The 26,212-nt window shown below is 37.9% G+C and overlaps 1 protein-coding gene across 2 annotated transcripts in view; it reads left to right on the top strand.

The window, feature by feature from the left end:
• Positions 1-26,212, top strand: part of CYTH3 (cytohesin 3) — an 84,858-nt gene that overhangs the window by 22,859 nt on the left and 35,787 nt on the right. For both annotated transcript variants that reach the window (XR_003369737.1, XM_026650673.1), the window contains exons 2-4: positions 18,269-18,351; positions 19,795-19,859; positions 20,332-20,398. Coding sequence is in view for 1 of the 2 variants with exons in the window: in XM_026650673.1 (XP_026506458.1) it covers positions 18,269-18,351; positions 19,795-19,859; positions 20,332-20,398 (215 nt within the window). In the remaining variant the exon portion in view is untranslated. The remainder of the gene's footprint in view (positions 1-18,268; positions 18,352-19,794; positions 19,860-20,331; positions 20,399-26,212) is intronic.

Genomic DNA, 26,212 nt, shown 5'->3' with positions numbered 1-26,212 from the left:
GACGGCAAAGGAGTCAAACACATAGAATTGATTAGCAATTTCCCTCCTCTTTATTGCCAGTCAATTGATCTGCTCCTCCTCCCACATGGAGGTGGGGATAGTGCTGTATGGGTCCACGATCAGCTTGGTTTTAATGAGAACACGTATGAGATAAAAACTTTGGCTCTAATAAATAATTTTCCACATATGAATTTTCTAGTGCTCTAAATGAGAAGCATTTAGTACTTGGTTAAAACCCCCACATCTTATCTAGAAAGTGAATGCACCTATTTGTTGGGGTAAAATCCTGGCCCCATTGACGTCATCCTGGCCGGAAAAGTCCCTTTGATTTCCAATAAGGCCAGAATGTAACCTTAGAAGGGTAATAGTGGGATAATTCTAGCAGAATGTTTGTTTCCTTACCCCCTTTAAGATATTTGAGGAAAAGGGTTGATTTTAAACCAATACTCATATTAACATAACGTTTTCATGTGTGAGTCATGAGTCAAATGATTCAGCAAAAATTAATTGATTTATGTTTTAGCAAATATGCAGTTATAACACCACAGAATATACATGTAGGATGAATGTATTCTGTTAGCCAAGCCCCGTTCTTTCCTCACAACTGGCAGTTCATCAGCTTCTGCTGCTATATCTAGCTGCCTCTTGAGACTTTCTGGAATAGAGTAAACACAGTGGTGACCTGCATTAATGAGCAATGAAGCGATGGTGTTCTGTGGTGTATGTAAGTTGTCACTTTCAGTTGTCATTAATTCCTATGGAAACAATGTCATCTGTTTTTATGTGAGCTAGCTCAATGTGGCATGCAAAATTGTATGCTTTGTCAAAGCATCTAGTAAGCATGTTTACATCAAAATTACATAATTGGAAAATATCTGCCCATTATTAACAAAGTATTTGGTATCTAAAATTGAAAAACTCTAATTTTAAGTTAACTTTCTTTTTACTAAGATATTTACTGTTTGCATTTCTTTTAGCTAGGACACTACAAATAGACTAGTGTGTTTTTTGGTTTTTTTGTTTTTGTTTTTTAATTTATGGTCAGTTTCCAGTCAGTGAGATTCTCTTGTCCTAGCACAATGGGACAGTAGGGGAAATACAAACCCTACAGATGGTTTCTCCTTGCACTAGAACTTAAAAAAAAAAGATAGGAAAATTTCTTAAGCATTTATAAATCTAAATATGGGGCCAAATAAAACTTGACAGTGTCTTGGTAAAGTGCATCTTTCTTTACTAGTAACCATAGCAATTGGCCTAGAACAACTAAATCTAGTATACTGGTACAAATTTATCTAGAATATCCATTTTTTTTGTTTTAGTCTGTCATTCAAGGATCAGAAACAATCTCCAGAAATAAACATAATTTCACAAAAAACTAATTTGTGTGAATTTGAGTTGCAAGAATATTGTTCTAAACACCAGTAGCTTAAACTGGACATTTGTCTCATTGATAAGTGTCCAAATCCTTTGACAAAATTAAGGACCTAGTCCTTTAAATTGGTGAGAGTTCCAAGAATGGAGGATTGACAGAGTGGACTCTGTAAGTGAAAAATCTCATAGAACTATTTTCTATAGGATTTTGAAACAGGCCTTAGCCAGCACTTTGATATTTTTTTTTGGTCTATTAGCATTTTTCTTAGTGTTTCCCACTGGTCTAGTTCCAGTGGTGATAGCAACAATGGGGGAATGCTATTGTAGACTACCTCTGGCATTTTAATCACTGTTCTCTAATGTTCGCTACCAGGTTTAGACAACATGGCAGTTAAAATTCCGACACATGATCAGCACCATTGTTATTACTGGTGAAGCTGCTCTAGTGCTAAGAAATAGTGAAAAGTATTAAGAAAAATTCCACAAGATGAACTCTAATACTGACTGCCATTATGGAAACTTCACCACTAACCTGAATTGGCAATAAATATTCCCATTTGCTGCATTAATTGTTGTAGCAAAGCTACTTACAAATAAATAGTTGGTAAAGAAATAGTGTTTTACAGAGATTAAAATCTGATCCATATCTGTTTTGCTTTAAGGCATTCATTGTTCATTTGTAACATTAAAGATGTTGCAAATATGTAAATATGAATCTTCCTATAATGCTGGCAAATTAACAACTTTGTCTTCCTGATTGTGCTATGAGAGAGCTCATACCAGTTACAGCATTAGTTCTAAACATGCAGATAAACTCTTTGGAAAGTTGCTTAGCAGAGAATAAATATAACCACGTTGTCAGTGAAGCTGATACTTCTAGTATAAATCATTTACTGTCACTTCCTCTCCTTTAGAAAAAGCAAAATGCTATCAATATTTCAGGAGTGTTCAGGTTTAATAGATCTGGAACATTTGGTCTCTTTCTGATGTTTCCAGTTCTGTAACAATGTTTGCTATTTGAGCATGAATGGATGAAGTAGAAACCTTAGGAGGAATGTTTATAAATGGACTTGGAAGGATGACAGTTTTATCAGTAAATATCAATTTCACCATACACACAGACCAGTGAAAAAATATTTCCATTGGTGATGATTGAAATTTGCAGGTAAAGTAAGGGAAATGCTATTTGAGAATTTTTTAACATTTGATTTAAGGGTATTTATTTTGTATATTTTGACATGTGATATTGACTGGTTTTGTTTTTATGGCTATAAAGCTTTAACTTTTTGAATTGCAATGTCAACTGTCATTAATTATCTGACCCCTATATTTTCCTGCAACTGTGAAAATTTCAACCCCAAAAAGCTTAAAAATAAACATCGATATTATCTGTCAAAAGTGTAAGAAATTAAAAATCAAATCCTCCCAATGCATCTATAAATAAAGCTTGCAAAAGCTGGTGATTATTAGAGAGAATTTGCTAGGTGAGGGTTCAAGGTTGGTTATCTGCTTAGGGAAAGATTTTAAATATCTGTTCCTCAGCTTCCTCTGTTGCAGGAGGGAGTATGTTTAGATACCCTAACTCAGAGTTATTGAGATGACTTAGAGCTCTTCAGATGAAAGGTGCAATAGAAATGCACATTATTGCTTGTTTAGCACCTAAACATCTGTTTGAGAGAGAGTGATTGTGACTGGGGTCCTAGTGGGGAACTGCAAAGGGTGGGGCAGACAATCCCCACAAAGCTGGTGGATATTCCAATACTTAGATTCACCAAACCAGCATAAAACAGCTTCTTTATTACCTTACTGGCTACTCAGAAATCCAAACAACACAGTTTCCTTAAAGTGATCCAGCCTCAGGCCTCCATCCAGGTACCCACATCAAATATGATGAAAATTTCTGAAAATCTTACTTCATCATATAAAAGAAAAGGTTCTACCAATCCCAAAGGATTGGGCACATTACCTCCCAGGTTATTGAATATTCCAGATCGTACCCAAATTCACGCTACAGCCAATTCTTATTAACTAAACTTTATTAAAAAACAGAGAGAGAGTATGGTTAGAAGATCAATATACATACTGACATGAGTTCAATCCATTGAGGTTCAGATTCATAGCAGAGCAGAGCTTCATAGTTGCAAAGAGTTCCTTTAGAATTCAGTTCTTAGGTCATAGTCCAATGTCCAAATCTCATGTTCAGGGCATACCAGTATAACTGGGACCTCAGTCTTGCGACTCAAACTTCCCCGATGAAGTCTAAGCAGATCTGAAATGACAGAATCAGGACTGAAGGATCTTTTATACAATTTCATGTCCTCTTTGAAAAGTTGGGATTTCCTCGGGAACAAAAGGTAATTAGGATGACTTTGAAGGAGGTTCATCACCGGTACTTAACTATACGAATTAACATAGGGCCATTTGCTTGTTCCTCCACCATTCGCAGTACATTTCAAAGAGAGATGAATACCAAGATATCCCATGTTTACAATTCATTTAAATGCTAGAATCTTCTTTTGACCTCTGAATTATCAGAATACAGCATAGATCGGGACTGTTGATTACATTACCCTACTCATACATATGTAAATACACAAAAACACAAATATTATCGCCCCACGTGTCTTTTGAGGGTTATTTATTTTGAAGTGAAGAGATTGCCACAACACATAGTAGAAGTAGTGGAGGAAAGCTTACTTTGGAAAGAATCTGGTTATTCAAATTAGAAAATGATCAGGACACCAAAGCAGTCAGCACTGTTCTTGTGAAAAATCCTTTATTTAATATAGTTTATTTTTCTGAAGTATCTTTAAGTTGGTTGTTTTCTTGTTTGATAAGTGTGCCTTTCTTTAAACATAATGACCTGATCCAGCAGAAATTATCGACTTTGGTCACAGATGAACCATGGAAGGCCAGGGATGCTGGCCTTGGAATATAATATGATCTATCCAGAGGAACTATCCACTTCCATCATCCCACCACAATGAAAGTCTTCCAAATTGGGATTAGGGAATTGCCAGACTGGCTGGGGGATGGAAAAATGATGACAAACATTTTACACACACTATAGAACCTTTTACTTAGGGATCTCGAAACGCTTTACAAACAATGAATTAAGCTTCGTGACTCCCATGAGAAGTATGTAAACGAACTTCTGGCCCCTTTCAACTGCCTGTGCTTGGCCCTCCCTGTCACCACCTTGTGGGGCAATCCAGCTTTTAGGCATTACTTTAGTTTTATGGCTGAAGGAACCCACTCTGTACGTCCACCTATCACATGAGGAAACAGGCCGGTTTTGTGTCCAGTCTCTCCTCAAGCTAAAACTAACCTGGAGGAGGAAAATAAATCCTATTCCCCTCAATTGGATGAGTAGTCCCACCATGGGTGGCCTTTTATGTGCCCCCTTTATTCCCCTCCCACCCAATTGCCATCTTTTGGTGCTCGGTTGGGTGGTGGTGGTGGAAGTAAACTTCAGTATTTAGAGTCTATCGTTTCTTTGTGGCTGAGCTCTGGAACTAAGCAGATAGCCAGAAAGCATATGCTTGTACCAGTGCCTCTGAAATTTTGCCCCACGGACAAATGTCAACGGGAGCAAAACTTACCCCCATGTTTTGATGAGATCCAAATCCTGCTCTTAGGAAAGGGGCAACTACAAGTAACTGCATAATATTTCGTTCTTATGTTCTTATGTATGTTGCCTATCCTTCAACATCCTCTTCTGAAAGTAGAAACAGGTTCCATGTTGAACAGGATCTACACAGTTGTTTTCATTTTTCTTTTTCTTCTCCTGATTTATTTCCATTTTGTGATGATTTCTACTGGGATCTTTGCATGACTGATATGATAGGAACACACTTGGCATTGGATTTTGGTGGCTGCAAGGTGCTTTGTAATCTGCTTCCAGTCAAAAACAAATGTCAGTAATTGTATTACTTTGTACTAATATTCCTTAGAGTTAGGCCGTTTGATATATTGTTGTTAGCAAAGGATATAGTTTCTAGTGAACTGTGCAGAAATGTTTGTCACAACTGATGACATTCATGTCATTTATCTTGAATGTATTCTATCCAGAGAAGTTGCTCCAGTCATTTCTGTTTAAATGTATAGTTTGAGGAGAGCTGTATAGTGCCTAAAATGCACTTGTAGTCTGAGTGATCATCTTTTGAATGATCTTTTTTATAAATTTAAACAGGGTAAGGCATTCAGCATTCTCAGGCAGTGAGGGACAGAAGATGATAATCTTTGTCTGATAAAATACTGATGTTTTGTAGTATTAGACGCAAGACTGCATTTATGTGGAGATGGGCGTGAAGAGTGAGAAGGATTAAAATCTAGCTCTGAATGTTATGTCTAGAACCCATTTCCTGTTAGAAGTTGTACAATTAGGTATTCTGGTAACAGAGTTCACACTAAGTGGAAAACTGTAAAAGCTCTCAAAAGAAGTTACCCTTTCCTAGTTTACTAATCTGGATTTAAACTAGAAATTTTTTAGCATGCTAAGAGGTATAGTATAAATGTTTGAAAGACTTGCAAAAATATGTTTAAAACTTGCCTAACTGAAATTCTGTCTTCCTGCAAGCTTTTAAAACTAAGCAGTTTTTGTTTGTTTTGTTTGTTTGTTTAAAGCTATTGCCAGCATTGTCTGTGCTTGGCCTCAGGTAAAAGCAAATTGCACAGTCATAGAAATTCGAGGTGGAAAAAGGCCTAGTAAGGTTGTCTAATCCAAACCCTGCCAACCTGGGTTTTTTTGTACAGTAATACACTTTCTAATGCTTTAGCAGGCAAAGTCTTAAATGACCAAAGTGTAGGATGTTCATCACTTCTCTTTTGAAGACTATCCCACAGGTTAAAAGATCTCACTCTTGCATATCTACTTTGTTTTTGTCTGCTGTCACTCATGGTCTCTTGGCATTACTACTAGAACATTCTCTCACTCTGGGTTGCTAAAATATGATTGAAGTGATGATAAGGTAAATCATGTCCTTGACCTTGACATGGAAGTCATTAAAGAAAATTCAGAATTGTCCTATCATTGTACTCGTGAACAAATAAATGTAGTGGTAACATCGTTTATTTTTTATGTAATGTACTATGAACAAAAAAGGCTTTAAAATGTCTGACTTTCAATGCAAAATTAGGTAACCTTATTATTCTCCTTCCATAGATGCATCCCTCCTCCCCTGAATTGAGTTCTCCTAAAATTCTGTGATTTCTGCAAGCTTCTGCCATGTAGCTAGCATTGTAAATTTTATATATATATATATATATATAAATAAATAAATAAAAATGCAATATTGGATTCTGTTTGACAATATTATGCTGGTCTGATGCCATCTAAATGGAAGGCTTAAAGACTGATTTATTTTTGGAATGAGAATGTCTCTGACACTTGCATTGATACTGTAACCACACTGAGCCAATTGTAATGCCAGTAGTAGGGTTTTCCATTTCTCTTTAAAGTGGAAAACCAAAATAAATGGTGCAATAACCAGTTTCCATATTTAAATGGCTGAAAGTGAAAGGAAAAAAAAGGAGGTAACGTGAATTCACCCATTGTATTTAATATGGCAGAAGTATGTATTTTCTTGCATATAGTACTTGCATGGTGAGGTGCTTTGCTTATTTACATTAACCTGAAGTTACTGTTTTCTCCTCTCCAACAATAGTATATTGCGGCAATCATAGAAGTAATGCTGATCACCACTGTATGTCTATGCAGTAGATACAATGGAGTGGTGATTCAGAAACAGGCTGAAGTTTTATAGACTTGTCCTCATATACTTGAATCCGGTAGACAGGATGGATTTGATTTAAATCACTAGTCAGGAAGGCTCGATTTAATCAATGATTTCTACATAAAAGTGCATTATTGTTGGTTGTTATAACCTTAATACATATTCTTCACAACTCCGAGGTGGATGAATAGATGAGACCCAAACTGGATCTCTTTTACGGCCTGCTGCCATTATAGATTTTTGTGTCTCTGGGCCCAAAAGCTTTATTTTGGGGCAGCCCCACCATTTATCTAAAGTCTCTAAATGGTCATTTTAAAACCCGCACTGATATTGTAACTGCATTATAGATTTTCCCTTCTAGAACCTAGTGAGAGAATGGTATGGTATTTTAAAGAAGAACCAAGATCTTTCTTGAGAATTTACTAGGCATGAGACAATGTTACTACTGGAGAGAGAGGATTAGTATTTTGCACTCCACAGAAATGGCAGATGAGGTCTTAGAACCAGTGCCAGTCCTCAAATCCTCCCAGCGGGCCAATAATGTCACTCATGCCACCCAGAACCTGCCCCCCAAAACTCTGCACCACACCTGCCTAAGGCTCTGGGAGGGGAGACTGCAAAGGTGTTTAGTATTTTTCAAAATAGTGTGATAACCTCAGCAATGAATTGTCTTCCTTTTCTTGCCTGAAGATTGACCCTTTGCTTCATTTTTGCAAATGTTTTGGTTTTTCTAATGGAAATGTGATTAAGCATTAACAAAAGGATAAATTGCTGAAATATAAAACACAAAACCAGGAAAAATGCAACTTAATCATAGTCATCAATACTGTCTGTTTGTGGTAATTGCTAGAAGCATGGTCAGGAATAGAAAATATACATGTTTTTTTCAGTATTAAAGACTTTTTGTATTTAATAGTGTAATTAGAAGTGGCAAAAATAAAGGATAGATGTTTCCTTAGCTGTCTCTAAGAAGTTCAAGAACTGAACCAATGATGACCAGGTAACATTAAAATCCACAGCTATCTCATGTCTTAATAAGAGCTTATCAAGGATAAAATACCTTGGGCCTCGCCCAAACCATCTCTGTGCAGGCAAGGTGTACATCCGTTGAATGCCAAAAAGATGGTGTTAAAATGTGGGCTGCAAGGAATAAGGAATTTCTTAGTAGTTTTGTGATTTCCCCCCCCCCCCCCCCCCCGTGCCAGATAAGCAGGAAAAGGCATGTTTATGGGCTTGTCTACACTACCCACCAGATCTGCGGGCAGCGATTGATCCAGCGGGGGTCAATTTATTGCATCTAGTATAGCGACGCTGAGCACTCTCCTGTCGACTCCGGTACTCCGCCAGAATAAGAAGCACAAGCGGAGTCGACGGGAGAGCGTCAGCTCTCGACTTACCGCAGTGAAGACACCGTGGTTTGTAGATCTAAGTACGTTGACTTCAGCTACACTATTCAAGTAGCTGAAGTTGCGTATCTTAGATCAACCCCGTGCGGGAGTGTAGACAAGCCCTATCGGTAATTTACTACTTTTTGTTAAAATATTTTTGTGTCCCTGGGCCCAAAAGCTTCATTCTGGGGCAGCCCCACCATTTATCTAAAGTCTCTAAATGGTCATTTTAAAACCCGCACTGATATTGTAACTGCTAGGTTCTTACTGACCTCATCTGCCATTTCTGTGGAGTGCAAAATACTAATCCTCTCTCTCCAGTAGTAACATTGTCTCATGCCTAGTAAATTCTCAAGAAAGATCTTGGTTCTTCTTTAAAATACATCCTGCCTTCAAGTTAGACTAAACCTATAGTACATCTCTTACTGTGTTGATTCTTGGTTTAAAAAAACATCCTCAAAACCCACAGTATTACCAAAAAAAAAAAAAAAAAGAGAGAGAGAGAGAAGCCATTATTATTATAATGAGCTAAAACCATCTTAAAAATTGGTTTGAACTGTGTGGGCATTGTGGGGTGCTGCTCTACTTTAGCTTCTCAGTTTCATTTTGTGAAGTTGTGTGGGTTGCAGGCTCTTTTCTGAGTGGAGAAAGCTGTAGCGAGATTTTTTTTTTTTTTGGTGTTTTTCCCCCCTCCCCCTTCTCCAAAGCAATCTTACTAGACTTTGACCTTCCAACCTCTTCTGAGCTACTAACTCTCTCCCTGCTGCTTGACTAGTAATGTTAATTTGATCACTATCTGACCATATGAAAAACTTAACCAAACCCTAATAAAATGACCAAAAAAGGTAAAGAAATAACCAGTTAATTGGTTTACAAGAGTTTATTTCCTTCCTAAAGTGCAGTTACCCTATGAATTCCTTTTATGATAAAGTACATATAAGAGTAACCCAGATTATTTTACCCTATTTTTAATATACTAAATCTGATGAGTCCTCTTTACAGAGTAAATCACTTTCCCAAATTCATACATCTAAAAAGTTTACAAGTCATGGTAGAGGGGAACAATGTTTCCTCTGACTTCCTGAATATACACTTGAATGTGCCAATAGAAGCAATATCAACTTGTGAAGTTCTTTTCATATTACTGGAAGAAATCCAGATAGGCCAAATAATGATTGGTTGTGATGCTTATAACAAGAATTAAAATATCTCCTTCCCCCAGAATGAAATAGGTGATCAATAACTTCTTGTAATGGAGCATTGTCTAGTAGTTACAGAATATGAATGGGTGGTTGGGAGTTTGAGGTCCTGTTCTAGGTTCTGCAGTGCTCTTTGTACTTTCGCAAAGTATAGTGGACACATTCCTGAATTCCTTTTTCCCATTGACTGAATGGTAACTTGGCATGTGAAAGGCATACTGCATTGTTCCTTGTATTTAGGAATATCTTCATCCACAACTACAATGTGGCCGCTGTTAGGATAAGGATGGAAGACAGCAGCTGTTAAACGGCACACAGTATTGCAGCACAATAGTCAAGGACAAAAACTGAAGACTACTGTGAAATCCAGCTAAGTTTACAGGAGGAATTTTGGGAAATCATGTTCTGTCTGCATAATAGAATCTGTCCAGGATGTTATCCTCCTACGAAAATGTCTATGGAATCTTTAATGACCACAAGTGTGGTCACAGCTTTTGTTTATACATCTTGTCTAAAAGCTTGAAAATATTCTTTTGATTTAATAGAAAAGAAGAGGGATTGGGGGTGGGGGGGGGGGGGGGAGGGGGAGAGACCACCCTGAGAATATCTGTTCAGAGGAATGGACTGGAATGGCCAATTTTGTTCCAACAGCTGTATACATGTTAATTTTCCATGCGGCATACAGTTATCAGGCCAATAGATGCTGTACAAATGTAGTTTTTGGACAAGGAAGGGCTTATTGATCTTACATATTGTAAATATCAATATACCTATACTAAAATATCAGCTGCTACGTATAGCTAGCTCAAAATCTGTTAGATCACTTTTTACTGGGGATGGGAATACAACTTCTAACATAGTACTGCGCAGTTTGGGGTTTACTTTTCTCTTATGGGGGAGATGGGTTTTAGGAAGAGTATTAAGGAAAACCTTTATCCTTCAGAAACAATGATGCCAGTTAACTCCGCGATTCCTATAATTTATTTTGTCTCTTAAATTGGATTGGGCAATAATTTCATGTTCTATCTGTTACTGGTTCATATGTTGTTGTAGGATCTCTGTTTTGCTGGCTGGGAGCTGCTTTACTCTCTCTTTCACAGACTTAACTGATTCCAGAGTTACAGGGGGAGCAGGGCACAATTATCCTGGACAGGGAGAAAGAAAGACCAAATGTAAGGGACATAGTTTAATTAGTCCGCAGCTTTATTACTTAACTTATCTGGGAACTAACCAGCAAAAGTTCATGCTGTACAGGTCATGATTTCTTCCTCCGTCATTTCCTCTGTGGTGGAGGCAGGGCCGGCTCCAGGGTTTTGGCCGCCTCAAGCAGCCAAAAAAAAAAAAAAGCTGCGATCATGATCTGCGGCGGCAATTCGGCGGGAGGTCCTTCGCACCGAGTGGGAGCGAGGGACCGTCCGCCGAATTGCCGCCGAATAGCTGGACCTGCCACCCCTCTCCGAGAGGCCGCCCCAAGCACCTGCTTGCCAAGCTGGTGCCTGGAGCCAGCCCTGGGTGGAGGGCTGCTATCATCCCCACCCTTCTGCACAGCTGGTCCCAGCTCACTGCTGAGACCCCACCTTACCTCTCCTATTACGAAGGTTAAGGGGCAGGGGAAAAGGGGTTGTCTCCTCTATACCATACGTTAGGAGCCCTAGCTTCTTTAGGGGCTGCCTTCCCACAAACTCCACTTCTAATTCCGGTTGATCAGAAAACTGGACCCTAAGTGGAACAAGTACTAGCACTGGCCACCTGCTAAATTGTGACATCTTTAACTTTACCTCCTGACCTGTCCCACAGGAGCTCTGAGCTGCTATGGTGAAGGCAAAAAAAAACCCCAACAACAAACAAACAGAGAACCATCCTGCTCTGGCCATCTGTAAATGAGGGGAAAATTCCTTTCCAATCTCTAAAAAAGCAACTAGTACAATTGTCCACAGCAGACCACAAAACCCAATCCTATGCTAATCCTAGGGGTAGGTGAGTGGAAGCTACTAACTGGGCATAAGAGGGGACTCAGGCCAAAGGGACAGGGGTGATATACCCTCCCCATGGTGCACATGGGATTAGGGTGACCAGATGTCCCATTTTTATAGGGACAGTCCTGATTTTTGGGTCTTTTTCTTGTATAGGCTCCTATTACCCCCCACCTCCGTCCCGATTTTTCACACTTGCTGTCTGGTCACCCTACATGGGATAGTGGCTTACCTGACCCCTACCAGCCTGCTCACCAGCTGAGGTGATGCTTCCCCTCCCAATTCCCAAAGGAGGGGGGATCCTTAAAGAAGACTCTATACTCTTTTTTTCTACCAGTCCAGATAAAGCCTTCCCGCCTTGAGGTTGCATTCTCACATCTCAGCCAATGAGTGAAGACTGAAAGACAGGCCAACAAGTAGGATTTGCTAAACTAAAGAATCCACCCCAGGCTATTTGCATGGCATCATCAATGTACCAGAAGTGATTTAATCTTTGCTGCTGAAGAGTCTGGTGAGATCAAAGATCTGGGCTTGGAAAAGAAAGATTAGATTTCTTTTTCTATAGTGGGATGTGTTCCTAGTCGTCTCTCGCCTTTGGGGCTATCTTGCTCCTACTGGTATGTGTCACATTCTTCTGTAGACATAGCTGTATTGAATATATTGCATTTTCAAGGGTACTGAAATATAGATTGTTATTCTCAAATTATTTCTGAAGTGGTTTTCTTGCAGTTCTTTCCTTTATGTGCAAATAGGGGTATATAGGATTTTTTGAAGCTTTTTTTCTCCAAAATGGATCAGTTGAACAGCTAATATATAAATAACTCCAGCGGTTTTTCAGGTGCTTACCAAATAAGTATGAAGACAAGATCTCACCACCTTTCCAAGAAGTTATGCTTTAGAGAGACCAAGTACAAAGGATGGTTGAAGGAAATCATTGGCAAACAGAAATATAAAATGTTGTGGCTTGCACATGACTTATGGATTCCATTTATTTTGATGTTTTACATTTTAAGTTGTCAGCGTTCAAAAAATATTGGTGGTTTGGTTTTCACACTTTTTAGGCGGGCTTGTGGAGAGAAATGCATATTTGATGCAAGTCTCTAAAGACTAGAGGCTTCTGGTTATTTTTTCTCTCGTGTGGTAATGATGCTATCACTCTCTTAAACTTTAATTTGGTATTTGTAATACAAGCTGCAGTGTAAAACACCACTGTCTCCAGTGGAGTTACTGTAGTGAACTACAAAGGTGTGGATTGATTACATGATTGCTCTTAAAAAATCTGTATTAAAACTGTACTGTCATTTGAAGCAACTTATGAAGGGTCCTGTTTGGTATTTTTTTTCTGCCTATGATGTTGAACGTTTACTTATGGAAAATTTACTTCAGGTGTTTAAAATCAATTAAACTGATTTGAGGGAAGATGGGCCAAGTGGCATGATCGGATTTAAAAAAAAATTCACTATGCTATTTTTATAAAGAGCAATATCTGTTTAACTCTAACCTATAGGGTCTCAGCTCTTCTGTATTTTCTGTATATCTACCTCCTTCTCTTTAGTAACTGGCTAAGCATATAACTTGGACTGTGAACAACCCTCTTAATCTTCAGTAAAAATTTAGTTAATATATTGACTTCACATTTACTAGTCTGCAAGATTGAGTCTTCATGATAATGAATTATTCAATCTGAGCTAACAATATCTTTTACATTAACATGGAAAATTGCCCTTGTGTAAAGATTTGAAGATAACCTCAAAATGTGATTGTTGCAGTTTCCTCACTATACTGAAATATTTTTTCCATCAAAAAGTCCATGAAGGTTTTTGTTTGGCTTTATTGTTTAAATGGACACATTCATTCCTCCCACCCTGCATACGTTGTGTTCAGAAGTGTTGAACCTCAGTCATTTCGGAAATGACTCAAAGATGATATCTAGAAAATGAGTAGTAATAAGTAATACAGAAGAAAGACGTAATTTTGTATTCTGAGAGACGCCTATGTATAGTTCCATATCTGTATCTAAGTTTAAAAAGGAAAAACACATGTTAGTTAACAGAATTTCAACTACAGAATATTCCCAGAATGCTGCTTGCACTCAGACAAGACTGCCTCAAGCATCTTCATTTACATTGTTTGCAGTGTTGTTGTAGCTGTGTTGGTCCCAGGATAATAGAGAGATAAGATGGGTGAAGAAGAGCTCTGTGTAAGCTTGAAAATTTGTCTGTTTCATTTATAGAAGTTGTTCCAATAAACGATATTACCTCACCCACCTTGTCTCTTCGTTTACAGGTCAAGAAGGTATGTGGATTATTTAGACGTGCTGAAATGATTTGACAGTAGAATGTTTATTGGAAGTCATTGAGGTCTATTGACTAACTATTTTGGATATTAGGAAACACTATTTCACTAGGAGGTTGGTGAAGCACTGGAATGGGTTACCTAGGGAAGTGGTGGAATCTCCGTCCTTAGAGGTTTTTAAGGCCCGGCTTGACAAAGCCCTGGCTGGGATGATTTAGTTGGTGTTGGTCCTGCTTTGAGCAGGGGATTGGACTAGATGACCTCCTGAGGTCTCTTCCAACCCTAATATTCTATGATTCAAACAGTGGATTTGGAGCCTACTTATAGGATCATTTTAGTCAGCTTGCTGTGAAGGCACAAGAAATCTGCATGCCAAAAATCTCAATGACATTTTCAGACCTTTTAAGCACAACAGCAATTTTATTTATTTATAAATGGGAATTTATTAAAGGTGCTGATTCCACTTGCAGTTGATACCACAGTGGCCACTGCTATCTTTCCAGAAGAAATGACTTTCTGCCTGGCATAACCTGCGGTGCCGATATAATGGTGGCAGGCACCTTCAAAAAAATTAAACTAGATTTGCCTGCTATTTTGTTCGGAGAAGACTCTAACATCACTGTGGTGACTTTTGATCTAGCTAGTACTGTTGCAAATATTTTTTGTGTGTGAGACTTTAATTATTTTGAATTGAATGATATCAGAGAGAGATACTACTTTGGTGTTTCTCACATTGAAAAATGACATGTTTTATCTATGATAAACCTTTTAATTAATTTAATCAAATTTTACATATTCATATGGGCCTCCCATTTCAGTAGTATCTGAGTGCCTCACAGTCTCTAATGCATTTATTACAACCATTCCCTGAGGTACAGAAATACTATTATTCCCATTTTACAGATGAGGAACTGAGACACAGAGGGACTCTGGGCTTGTCTAGATGGAGAACGTGTAGCAAGCTGGGGTGCAAGCATGTGCTAGCCTGCCATGCACTGTCTGTCTGTGTGAAGCCTGCTACCATGCACTAAAAAGTTCGGTAGTGCTCATTGATCTACTCTGATGGGATACTCCTAGTGTGCTGTAGCAGGATCCACACGGACTGTTAGTGTGTGTCATACTAATGCACTGTAGATTTATGCCCAGGTTGCCACACACGCTCCGTCTAGACAAGTCCTAACTGACTTGCCCAAAGTCCCACAGGAAGTCTGTGGTGGAGCAAGAACTACTTTAGTGCAAACTTGGAACCTTTACATTTGTGCCTGCAGTGCCCACACAGCGGCGTTACAGTGCAGCACTTTGATGTGCACTGCTATTCACACCCCCTTAATCCGAACTGCAGGGCAGTGTAGACAAGCCTTAAAGCAGCGGTTCTCAACCAGTGGCTAGCAGGCCACATGTGGCCCAATTAGCACACTGCTGCGGCCCAGCTCAGCTGTGTGCTAAAGGCCAGCCCGCATGGCAGGGTCCAGGTTCCCGGCTGCCCTGCTGCCCAGCACGGCGGGGTCTGGGCTGCTGGCCTGCCACACATGGTGGGACTCTGGGATCGAGGCTGCTGGCCGGCCCTGCAGGATCCAAGCTCCGGGGCAGCCGGCTGGCCCCGCAAGCTCCGGGGCAGCCGCCTGGCCCTGCGAGCTCTGGAACAACCACTGGGTATCTGGGGTGGGCAGTCGGCTGGCCCCATGCGGCGTGGGTCTGGGGTCCAGTGTCGGGGCTGCTGGCAGTGAGGCACAATGCTATATAAGTTGAGGACCACTGCCTTAAATTACCCTGTTTAGAATCTTCTTTCCCTGCTGATTTTTCTCCTTTTCCATCCGGCAAATGGATAATTTGTGATTTCCCAGTGCAGCAGAAAACAATATGAATCCATTTGGTTTTACTTTTCTTCTTGTGCGACAATATCATTAATCATATAAGCATGGATGTGTCTGTGTCTGGGAACAGCATGTCTGTGTATTGCTGCTATAGAGCTATAAGAAGAAATGAAACACTATAGTTGAAGATTCTACAAAAAATAATGGAGTAATTCTTTTCCCTACACTGGACAGCCTGAACCTACAGTACTTAATTCAGGCATAAGTCCTGTCAATTCAGAGTAGAAGTTGAATTAGTTTTCAGTGGAGATTTGACTCTTTAACTTTCTCAATCAGGTATTAAACAAAACGAAACTACCAAGAGAAACTGTAACAAGACTAATGCAACATTCTGCTGTGTAAAGAACTCATAAAGGCAGCTAATGTAATGATTTTGTAATTTACTGTGAAATAAAAAGCAGCAGCTATGTAGGATATCTAAATATTTGATACCCTTTGAATTAAAATTGTAGACATTAGATTTCATTAATTTAAAATTTAATTAATACTTTGAATTGTTACTGGAACTGTGACTTCTTAACTACGTATATGTTTTTGCAAACTATAAAAATGAGGAACCATATAACACAGCAAAAACACTTTTAGGGAGACTTGAGTGAACTTCCCAGCTAAAAAACTGACTTTCTGATAGTTGAGATTATATAACATTCATTTCATTTTTATTAGTCTAAATCAGTTAAATAACTTAATTTGAAGAGTGTGTGCACGTGTGTGTGTTAGACTGCTTATTAAACAAACTCAAGATTTTTGGCTGTTCTAAATCTTAAGACTTGTATGTAAAAGACAATACATCTCTTTGTAAAGCTTGATGTAAAATGAATGATCCTGTGTTTCAGATGTGTCAGTATCTGTTCTGAGAAATTTTTTTAAGAGGGGATGGGTTTCCAGTGAGAAATATATAGGGGGAAAAAACAGGCAAAAAAAAAAATTTTTTTTTTTTTTTAATAAAAGACTTGACCATTTCCTAAATTGCAAGTAATATAATCATGTTTGTACCTGGAACAGTTAAATGAGATCACTTGTTAGTAGTGGCTTATAGACAATGTTGCCATTTTAATTTGTATTCTGTTGAGAATATATATAAAAAAATTGCAAACTTTTACAATTGGAGCTTGACCATTGACTATCAGAAGAAGATATACTTCAAATTTCAAATATATTTAAAAATAAATCCAAATCTTTGTTTCTGGTCTGTCTCTATAGCCTGCTAAATGCATGTGCATTAGAAAAGGAGAAGGCTTTTGCCATTTAAAATTACTACATTTGGCACACATCTCACTTGGTGCAGAACCCTTGCTAATTATTGTAATAGTTGCATTTTACTGAGCTTGTGAGGCAAGCTGCTTTGTCATCTTAATTAAAACAAAAACATTTCCTTGAGAACAGCTAGCATTCAAACTGTTAACCACAGTACATGAAAATCCGAAAGAAATGTGAATACTGTTGCTTATTGAACACTGACAATGTCTTTAGTGTAGTACAAACAAATGAGATGCAGCCCCTGCCTAGGATGCTTACTAACGGGCAAGGAAAAATGTGATTGCCCAGAAAACAGCTGAGATATTATTGGAGCAATAGCTCAGGTTTCCTGCCTGCCAGACAAGGGCAACAGGGGAAGTAGTGGTGGGCTGAGGTTCAGCTGCAGATATATACAGCACTGTGCTTGCATCTTCAGTAGCAATTACTTTTATCAGCGGGGTAGCACTCTTATTTCAGTATAACTAAGTAAACAGTTGAGAGAAGTTGTTTTAAATATGGCAAACTTTTAAAAATGTTATTGTAAAACACTGAATATATGAGATGCTGTGTTAATGTTTTCCAACTGTGTCCTTATCTGTAATGAATAAAAATGTTACCTGCTGATAAAAGTAATTGATATTAAAGATGCCAGCAGTATTGCAAGTACAGTACCTGCCATACAAAGCAACCAAATAAAATGTAATCCTGTATCCTGGTGCTGATTTCAGACCACATCTCCATAAGGAGCCTATATATAAATATTGTAATTATTTCCTGAAAGATTTGATGAATGCATGTACTTTACAAGTCATAATACATTTTGTAAACCTACATAGGGTAATTTTAGGAATCTCCTTTTTAAAAAGTACGAACAACTTTGGCCCATCGCTGGTATAATTCCAATGATTTCTTTTATGAATTTGGCCACTTAAGTGTAGACCCAAGTCATAAGACCCATTATATGATAGTGAGTCCCCAACAGCTGTATTGCTTTCTTTGAATGCTAGAATCTTTTGGGGGTGATGTTAATTCAATGAATTGCCTTAGTTATGATTTATAAAGTGGAAGTTCAGTAGCAATGGGTATATGCCATTTTTTTCCTCATATTTTTAGCTAAAGCATTTTCTTGTAAAAATTGCTTTTCTTTAATTTGTCTGCGATTGATAATAGTATATAAATTTGCTTTATTTTCAGTACCGGATGATCTCTCCATAGAAGAGAGAGAAGAACTTTTAAACATTCGTCGCAGGAAAAAAGAACTAATTGATGATATTGAGGTAATTTATTTATCTATCAGATAAAGATGCAAAGAAGACTACCTCAGTACATTTAATGTTATAGCAATATGTTATGATGGATTTATAATTATATATTGTTTGGTAACATTTTCAAAAGCACTTAAGTGACTTGAAAGTTAATTAAGTTTAGATTCTTAAGTCATTTAAGCGTTTTTGAAAATTTTACATAGTGATTTAAGAACCTAAATCTTACTGACTTTCAGTGAGACTTAAGGCTTGTCTACATGAATGATTTCACGGCAAACTGGGGTGTGAATCTACTCTGCACTACCATGCTGCAGACTAACTGTTCATGTGCACTGTGCTGACACGCATTAACAGTTTGTTGATGCTCTTTGATCTAACTAGTCATGTTTCAAAGAGGAATAGACTAAAACACATTACAGTTAGTCAGTCCGGGGCAGGCTAGTGTGGGCTAGATTCACACCCCAACTTGCTGTAAACTAATTTTGTAGACAAGTCCTTAAATTCCTAAGTCATTCAAGCACTTTTGAAAATTTTACCCTGAATCTGTATAATACATTGTGTGTATCTACATACACTTCATTTGTATAGTTAATACTTCATATACAGAAATACTGGAGATGATTGTGGGAAGTAGTGAATTGAGATATTGGAGCAGGGAATTTTCATACTGAAACTTATAATACTTGTATTGGCAATGAGACTATGAAAAAGGATAAGAGAAATACACTATGAAAGATTAAGAACTTGGCATCAGTGGCCAGGAGAGATGGCCCTACGCAGTGAATTTTGGACTGAGAGTCAGAACAGAATCTCAGCATAAGTTGCTTTTGGGAGGAGGTTTTTGGATCTAATGGTCTGAGTAGAGCTCAGTGACAAGAGAGCCCAGTAGAGTTCTAGTGACAAGATACAAATGTCTATCTATGAATTAATGCTGGTGTAAAGTTCAAACCATATATCCCAAATGGGCAACAACTTTTATTGATTCCTGTTTGGATAGCACAAAAAATCCCACTGCTATTTATTGCAGAAAACCCTCACCACCATTCTGCATTATGATTCATTTTTGCAAAGGCCGGTAATAAAAGGGAAGAGTAGGGACCACATCTAGAAGAGTATGATATCTCCAGCTCACCGTCTTTGCACATGATCTGTGGCCTTCTCCTCCTTCCTTTCCTTGCTAATCTAGTCATATTACTATTAGGATGTCCCAAGTAAGATTTTCAGTAGAGCCTCTCTTTTCCACATTGAGTTTTCAAGCTAGAATAGAGGGCTCTGCTCTTTTTTAATACTGCTTCTAGCGAGCCCTGATTGTGCAATTCTCTCACAGCTCTACTGACTCATAAATAAAATGAAATCTACGTTGATCACATTAACTTTGTTTATGGCAGAGTGAATATCTTTAAAAATGCTTTAATACTGGTTGGTTAACTTACTTTCCTTTCCTTCTTTTGGCAGAGGTTAAAATTTGAAATAGCAGAGGTTATGACAGAAATTGATAATCTGACTAGTGTAGAAGAAAGGTAAGTAACTCTGACAAGCATTCCACTCAGTAATAAGATACTGGCAAAGGTGTTTCAGGAACAGGAAACAAAAATTGCTTGTGTTACCAAAAACTGGATATTTATAAATCTTTGCTTGGCTTGTTTTAAGATCTGCAGAATCCATTTAGATATCATACAGCTTTTATTTTGCCCTTGCAGAAAGATGGACTTAGTGATCTGATAGAATTTTCCATAGGTACTACCTGTGATCCTGTAAAACTGTGATAACTAGTGGGTCCTCTTTGTAACATGATTTTAAATAATAGACTATTTTTGGTTGTCACTTTTTGGAAGTAAATGCCTTATGATACTATGATTTTTTTTTTACTATATAAAAATAAAATATTAAAAACAAAGTTGAAAATATAAATAAAGTCAGAGAGTTTAAATTATTGCGTTCAGCAAGAGCAGCTGATAATCTTTTTTTTGTTTTTGTCTTCCAAATGAATAGCAAAACTACACAGAGAAATAAGCAAATAGCTATGGGAAGGAAGAAATTCAACATGGACCCTAAGAAGGTAGTACAATTTGTATTTGTCAGGATTTAAGTTATTGTTAATGGTATTATTTTTGGCAAATGCAGTCCATACTGGTGGTAATCAATTAAAGTTAAATTAAACGGTGCATTTTAAAACTCCCCAAACATTCATCAGGACACTTTTATGGTCTTGCAAAATCATCATGAAGATGGGCCCAAAAGCTAATGGTCTCCACCCTTTACTACAATGATAATTAAAAGAATAATAAATTATATATCTGTTAGAGCAAACATCTTTCTTGTAGTCAGAATTTTAAATACAGTAGGTAAGTTTGTCAGTATACTCATTGTGGCACGCTTGCATAGAGACCTGATAACACTCGATGGAGATATTCTGTGTTGATGTGCTAAATTCAGTCCTAAAAATATTTTACAGTTTGGTCAGAAGTTTGGAGCCCTTTGTTATATAGTCTCCTACCTGGCTTTTTAATTTGTGCTCACAATTAACTGCTCATATAAACCACTACATTTATATACACAAATGCTAATGTGCAATTATGTGCATTCATAAATAGCACTTACACAAATAATTGCAAGTAGAAACATAGTAATCACTTTAAAATAAATATTTCTTAGCTTATTATTTGAAGAAATGTATGTCTAGGGTTAAGACTGATGTGAAGACATCATTTAGCTTCTCTGCAATGTTCTTATTTTCCTTAATTGTTCCCTTTTCCCCCTCATAGTCCAGGACTCACCAATTCTCTTGCAGGTGTCTCCTCCTGATAAACTGAGAATTTCTTGTTGCTTTAACATATCTGGCTAATTGCTCTTCAAATCCCTTCTTTACCCTTCCTAATTTCCATTGTGTATTTCCCCTGATGTATTGTTTACTGCTTTCTGAGTTCATTAGGATTGGATTTTGAGTAGCTGAATGATATCTATATTAACATCATATTTTTTTTCCCCAAAATCTTCCTTACTAAAGCTTGGGGTCACTGTGCTAGTTTTTGGTACGATTCCGTCTCAAGAATGTTGAACTTGAATATATTTGGATGACTTAATGGTTCACTTACAGCAGTGTTTTCAATTAACAACTCTGTATGTTACTTAGGCTATTATAACCTATAAATTGTCTTTTTCTTCTAAATAATCTTATTTAGATTAATAGGCCATAGTTTCCTCTTTTTCACCTGTATCTTTTGGCGGGTGGTTTTTTTTTTCTTCTCCTTTCTGTTTTTGTTTTGGGGTGCCATGCTTTCAAGTGTCCTGTTGTTTTACTGCCTAGAAGGTTTGTGGCCAAATTGAAAAATGAGTTCAGGTACTTTTCTTGCAGTGATGGCTATAGTTCACAGGTGGGTGAAATTATTCCTATGTGTAGAAGCCCTGGCCACATTTCTACTATAACATTATTTATCTGTGGGAAATGGGTTTACATCAGCACTCTGAAGCTGTGGTCTGTGAAACAGCGGTGGTCTGCAAGAGCTGGGTGGTAACATGGTGCTGGCTTATCTTTGCAAGTGCTATGTTGAATTCACGGGAGCTAAAAATACATTAAATACTTTCCTAATGTTGCTCTTCATAGAATAATTTGCTATTGTTGCAACAGGAATATTGTTTTTGATCACAAATAGGAGAGAAGGCAGTCTGCATGATCAGGAATGTGAAATAAGTGGGATAATTGTGTGAGCACGAATGGAAGGGAAGGTGACTTCACAGAATGGTCTTTTTATTGGATGGGATCCACTCTATTCAAAGTGTCTGTGAACTCCTAGTTTAAATTAGTGCTATGCAATTTTCATATCCGGCTAATCTGTTACCCATCCTAATTGAACCTTTTGTGGGTAAGAGTTTATTATATTTGACTTTGTTTGCTGATTTGTTCCATGGGTACACTGAACTGGATTTGAAAACTGTTTCATTTGATGCAGTTACATGGTGTTATTGTATATATCTTTTCAAAACCAGTTTAGCTTTGATCTCATGTGAACAGGGCTCTAAATCTGTAAAGTTTATAAAATGCTTTTGGGTTTTGTGTGAAAAGCACCATAGTATGTGAATTTGAAGTATGAAATCATAGCTGGGGCTTGATACACATTGTCTGTGGTGGATCTCGAAAGACAGTTCTTCTTGGGAGGTATAAAACTTTATGATTAACTCTAAAATATAAACTGAAATTCAAAGCTGATTTAATTGAAGTCATTAATAGCTGACTAAGAAAAATATATTTAATATTTGTAGTGAATGTATAAATACATTTTTGTAATCGTGTTTTATGTGGAGAAGGCAAACTAATACAGCTGTCTCCTGTCTTAAATTAGTCAACAGAGGCTAAAGCAGTACAGAGAGAGACAAAATCTAGAGTGGGAGTCAGGGGTATTTGAGTGATCTATTTGACCCACTTCTTCCAGACACTGTTGTTGTCCCAGACAAATCTCCTCTTCCTGTCTATCTGCCTCTTAATTCTTTATCACCTCTTTTCTGCTACAAAGGAAAATGAAATTGAGTCCTGGTTTGCAGGGTATTTAAGATGACTGTTTCTGTGGATGGTAATTTGAGGATTTGGATTTGCAGAAAAGAGGTATTATTAGATCTAAGAAACCTGATTAGCTTCATGAAGACAAGGGTAGGGTTGATGGGATGTCCTTATATTTCAGTTAAAATAGATACATTAAGACCTGTTTTGGAGATTATAACTAATTCCCCCTAGCCATTTCTGTATGCGTTCAAAATTGTCTGATGATGAATCCACTTTACTTGTTACATACTTGTAATGAAAAAACAAGACAGCACATAACTCCATTCAGCCTTCTGTAAGGTACTATACATACATTGAAATAATGTTATCTATAATAGACTACTTTATCAGATCTAGAAGGCCTATATTCTGAATTGATGGCCTTTCTGCATAATTTTTCTGCTAAAAGGAAGTTTTCACCTATTCTAGCTTCTGTAAGAAAGTGAACTTGTTAATCTAGCATGCATAAGTGTCCCTAACTTTACATTAGTTTTGCCAGTGTATTTTTAAATAATGCAATAATTAAAAATCAAGAAAATAATATATTAAACTGATATCACAGTAATCTCAACTCTTACACTATACCACCTTTCCAATACCCGGCCATCCTCACTTTCTCCTGTGCTGCACAAGAAAATGCCATTCTAGTCCAGCCACAATGCAAACATCAAATTCCTCACAATCCCACCTGAATGCAAAACTTTAATTCCAACCTCTATGGTAAAATATATCCCCCATGGGAATACATATTCTATAGCAGAGGTTCTCAAACTGTGGTCCGCGGACAACCAGTGGTCCACGAGCTCCATTCAGGTGGTCCACAGATAGTTCCCTCTAAGGTGCACACCTGGGCAGCCGCACATGAGAAAATGAAGCGTCACCCACCTAATTAGTGGAGCCGCACAGGTGTGGCTCCACTAATTAGGTGCCTGGACTCTGGAGAAGACGCACACGTAAGGTGCGGTGGTAGCCTTGAGGGGAATAGGGGATGGTGGGAGGTGGCAGTGGAGTGAGAAGAGGGGGTGGGGGAATTTGGGATGTGTAGGGCTGCGGTGGCCAGAGAAAGAGGCTACTTTCCGCAGATCCAGGGCTGTGGCTGCTGGGGAGAGATGGCCCTCCTTCCCAGCCCGGGGGCTGCTGCAGTGGGGGAGAGACCCCCATCCTTCCCAGCCCCAGCTCGGGGGCTGCCACGGCAAGGGAGAGAAGGCACATCTATCGCATAGAAAGGTAAGGCTACTGATATTAAAATATGAGTTGTGTGCTTTTATTTGTAGAACCAAAAAAGTTAATTATTATAACTTTTTTTTAATATAGCGCTTTTATCCAAAGCGCTTTACAATAGTTAGCTAGCGGTACAAACATTTGGAAGATCATTAAGTGGCCCGCTGAGACCCTCGGCAATTTGCAAGTGGTCCACGTAAAAAAAAGTTTGAGAATCACTGTTCTATAGTCTATAATGGGAATATAGCAAGTGCCATAGCAGATTACACTGGTGGTCCATCTAGTCCAATATTGTATTTCTGACAATGGCTAGTACTAGATGCTTTAGAGAGAGGTATAAGAAGTAGACAGTAAAGGATTAACCTGCTCATACGGAAAGCTACTTCCTAACTCCTGCAAGTAGAGAGAGGTTGGCTTATAAACTAGGATTTAGCTAAACTTGTTTTTGAAAAACCTTACTAATGGAATTCTGGATGTCCTTACTGACCATAGAGATGTCCAGTCCTTTGTTGAATTTTGCTGTCCTCTATGGTATCGTGTGGCAATGAGTTTAACAAGCTAGTTACATTTGTATCCTTCCAATTTAACTGAACTTCTCGATCTACTGTCTCTGTTCTGTTCTTTAATTTGATACCTTTCTCCTGTCCCTTTTAAAAGTAAACGTTTCACAATCTTTTTCAACCTGTCTTCACACAAAAGCTTTCTCATGGCCTCTAATAATTTCCATCATTTTTCATGGAATTGTCTTTCTGCTATATTCTTTATAGATAAGGCGACCAGAATTGAACACAGTCATAGATGCATAAAAAAGAATGAGGCGCTAAAGATGCCAAAGAAAGGGAACTTGCAGCTTCATTACTGACATAGCTGTTGTTTCTGACGCTTGTCTGAAAGGATGTCCTATGCCCTCATATCAAAGGAAGCTCATTCTTTTAAATCAGCATAACCCCTGCTAGGTTTAACAAATGAGAGTATGAAGCATGGAAAGATGGAGGACCAGAGGTGCATAGAGTAAAGTTTGTAGGTGAGGACAGGGCACAAGGACTAGAGAAATAGGAAAATAATTTTTGAGAACAGAAATAGGGTAACTGGGCAGTTCTTTCTCTTCCCTTTGTAGAGCTGAATTAGAGTGACAAATAAGGGGAATAACTCTATTGCATGTGTTTCTTTCAAACTTTGAAAATGATCCTATCCCGGAGATATTGTGTGTGTGCGTGTGTGTGAGAAAGAGAGAGACGATGGAGTTTATAGGGACTGGTTCTTAACTATAAGAGATTTAAAAACTTTTTTTTTTTTTTTTTTACAAAAAGGGCTCATTTTAAAATAGTCTTTTGACCAAAGAAGTATAGAAAATTCAATCATCCTCTGAAGAGTTATGGTGTTACATTTTAAAGACAAAATTAAATTATTTAAGTATGGTAGCGATTTTAATACTGATTTAAGTGGAAAAAAATCAACAACTGCTTTAACAACTCCACAGTTACGACACCTCTGGAATGCATCCTTTAGAACTCCTACAGGATTTTCTGTGCTTGACAGATTTATGGCTTTCAGTGGTGGTTTGTGTTTTTTAAAGCTGAAAATGTTTGTATCCTGATGAACCTTATTTGTTCCTTAATTTGGAATAATCTCCTAATTGTCACAGTGCTCTTTTCAGACATGTACCAAACTTATTCTTGAAAACAAAAAGTTCATTTTATTTGCCTACGTTTACTCCTCTTTGGAGCATCTTTTTGTCTAGCTAAGTAGTCAACACATCCAACTATCAAGCAAAGTTCAGGGGGATCATTATGTCTGAGGAAGGCACAGCTACTGCTACTACAAGATAAAACTGAAATATTTTCTTTGCAAAGAAATCATGTCTTTCTCTGTGATTTGAAAAGAGAGTCATAAACATCAATGTTCTATCCTGACACTGAAAGTAGTTTTTCCAGTGGCGAAACTTCAAGAGAGTGAATGGTCTTTCTGGCTTAAAAAAAAAGCTTCAAGACTGAATGGCAATAGGTTTGCCCTCCTAAAGTAGATTGCAGTCAGCAAACTAATCCTCCTTACCAGGCAGGTAAGGGTACTGTTGCAAAAACAAACTAAATCAACCAACCATAAGAATATTTTCAT

Source organism: Terrapene carolina, unplaced genomic scaffold (genome assembly GCF_002925995.2).
Source record: "Terrapene carolina triunguis isolate 2854851 unplaced genomic scaffold, T_m_triunguis-2.0 Scaffold93, whole genome shotgun sequence".
Taxonomy (NCBI): Eukaryota; Metazoa; Chordata; order Testudines; family Emydidae; genus Terrapene; species Terrapene triunguis.
The sequence above is the reverse complement of the archived record's forward strand: the minus strand, read 5'-3'. Positions and strand labels throughout refer to the sequence as shown.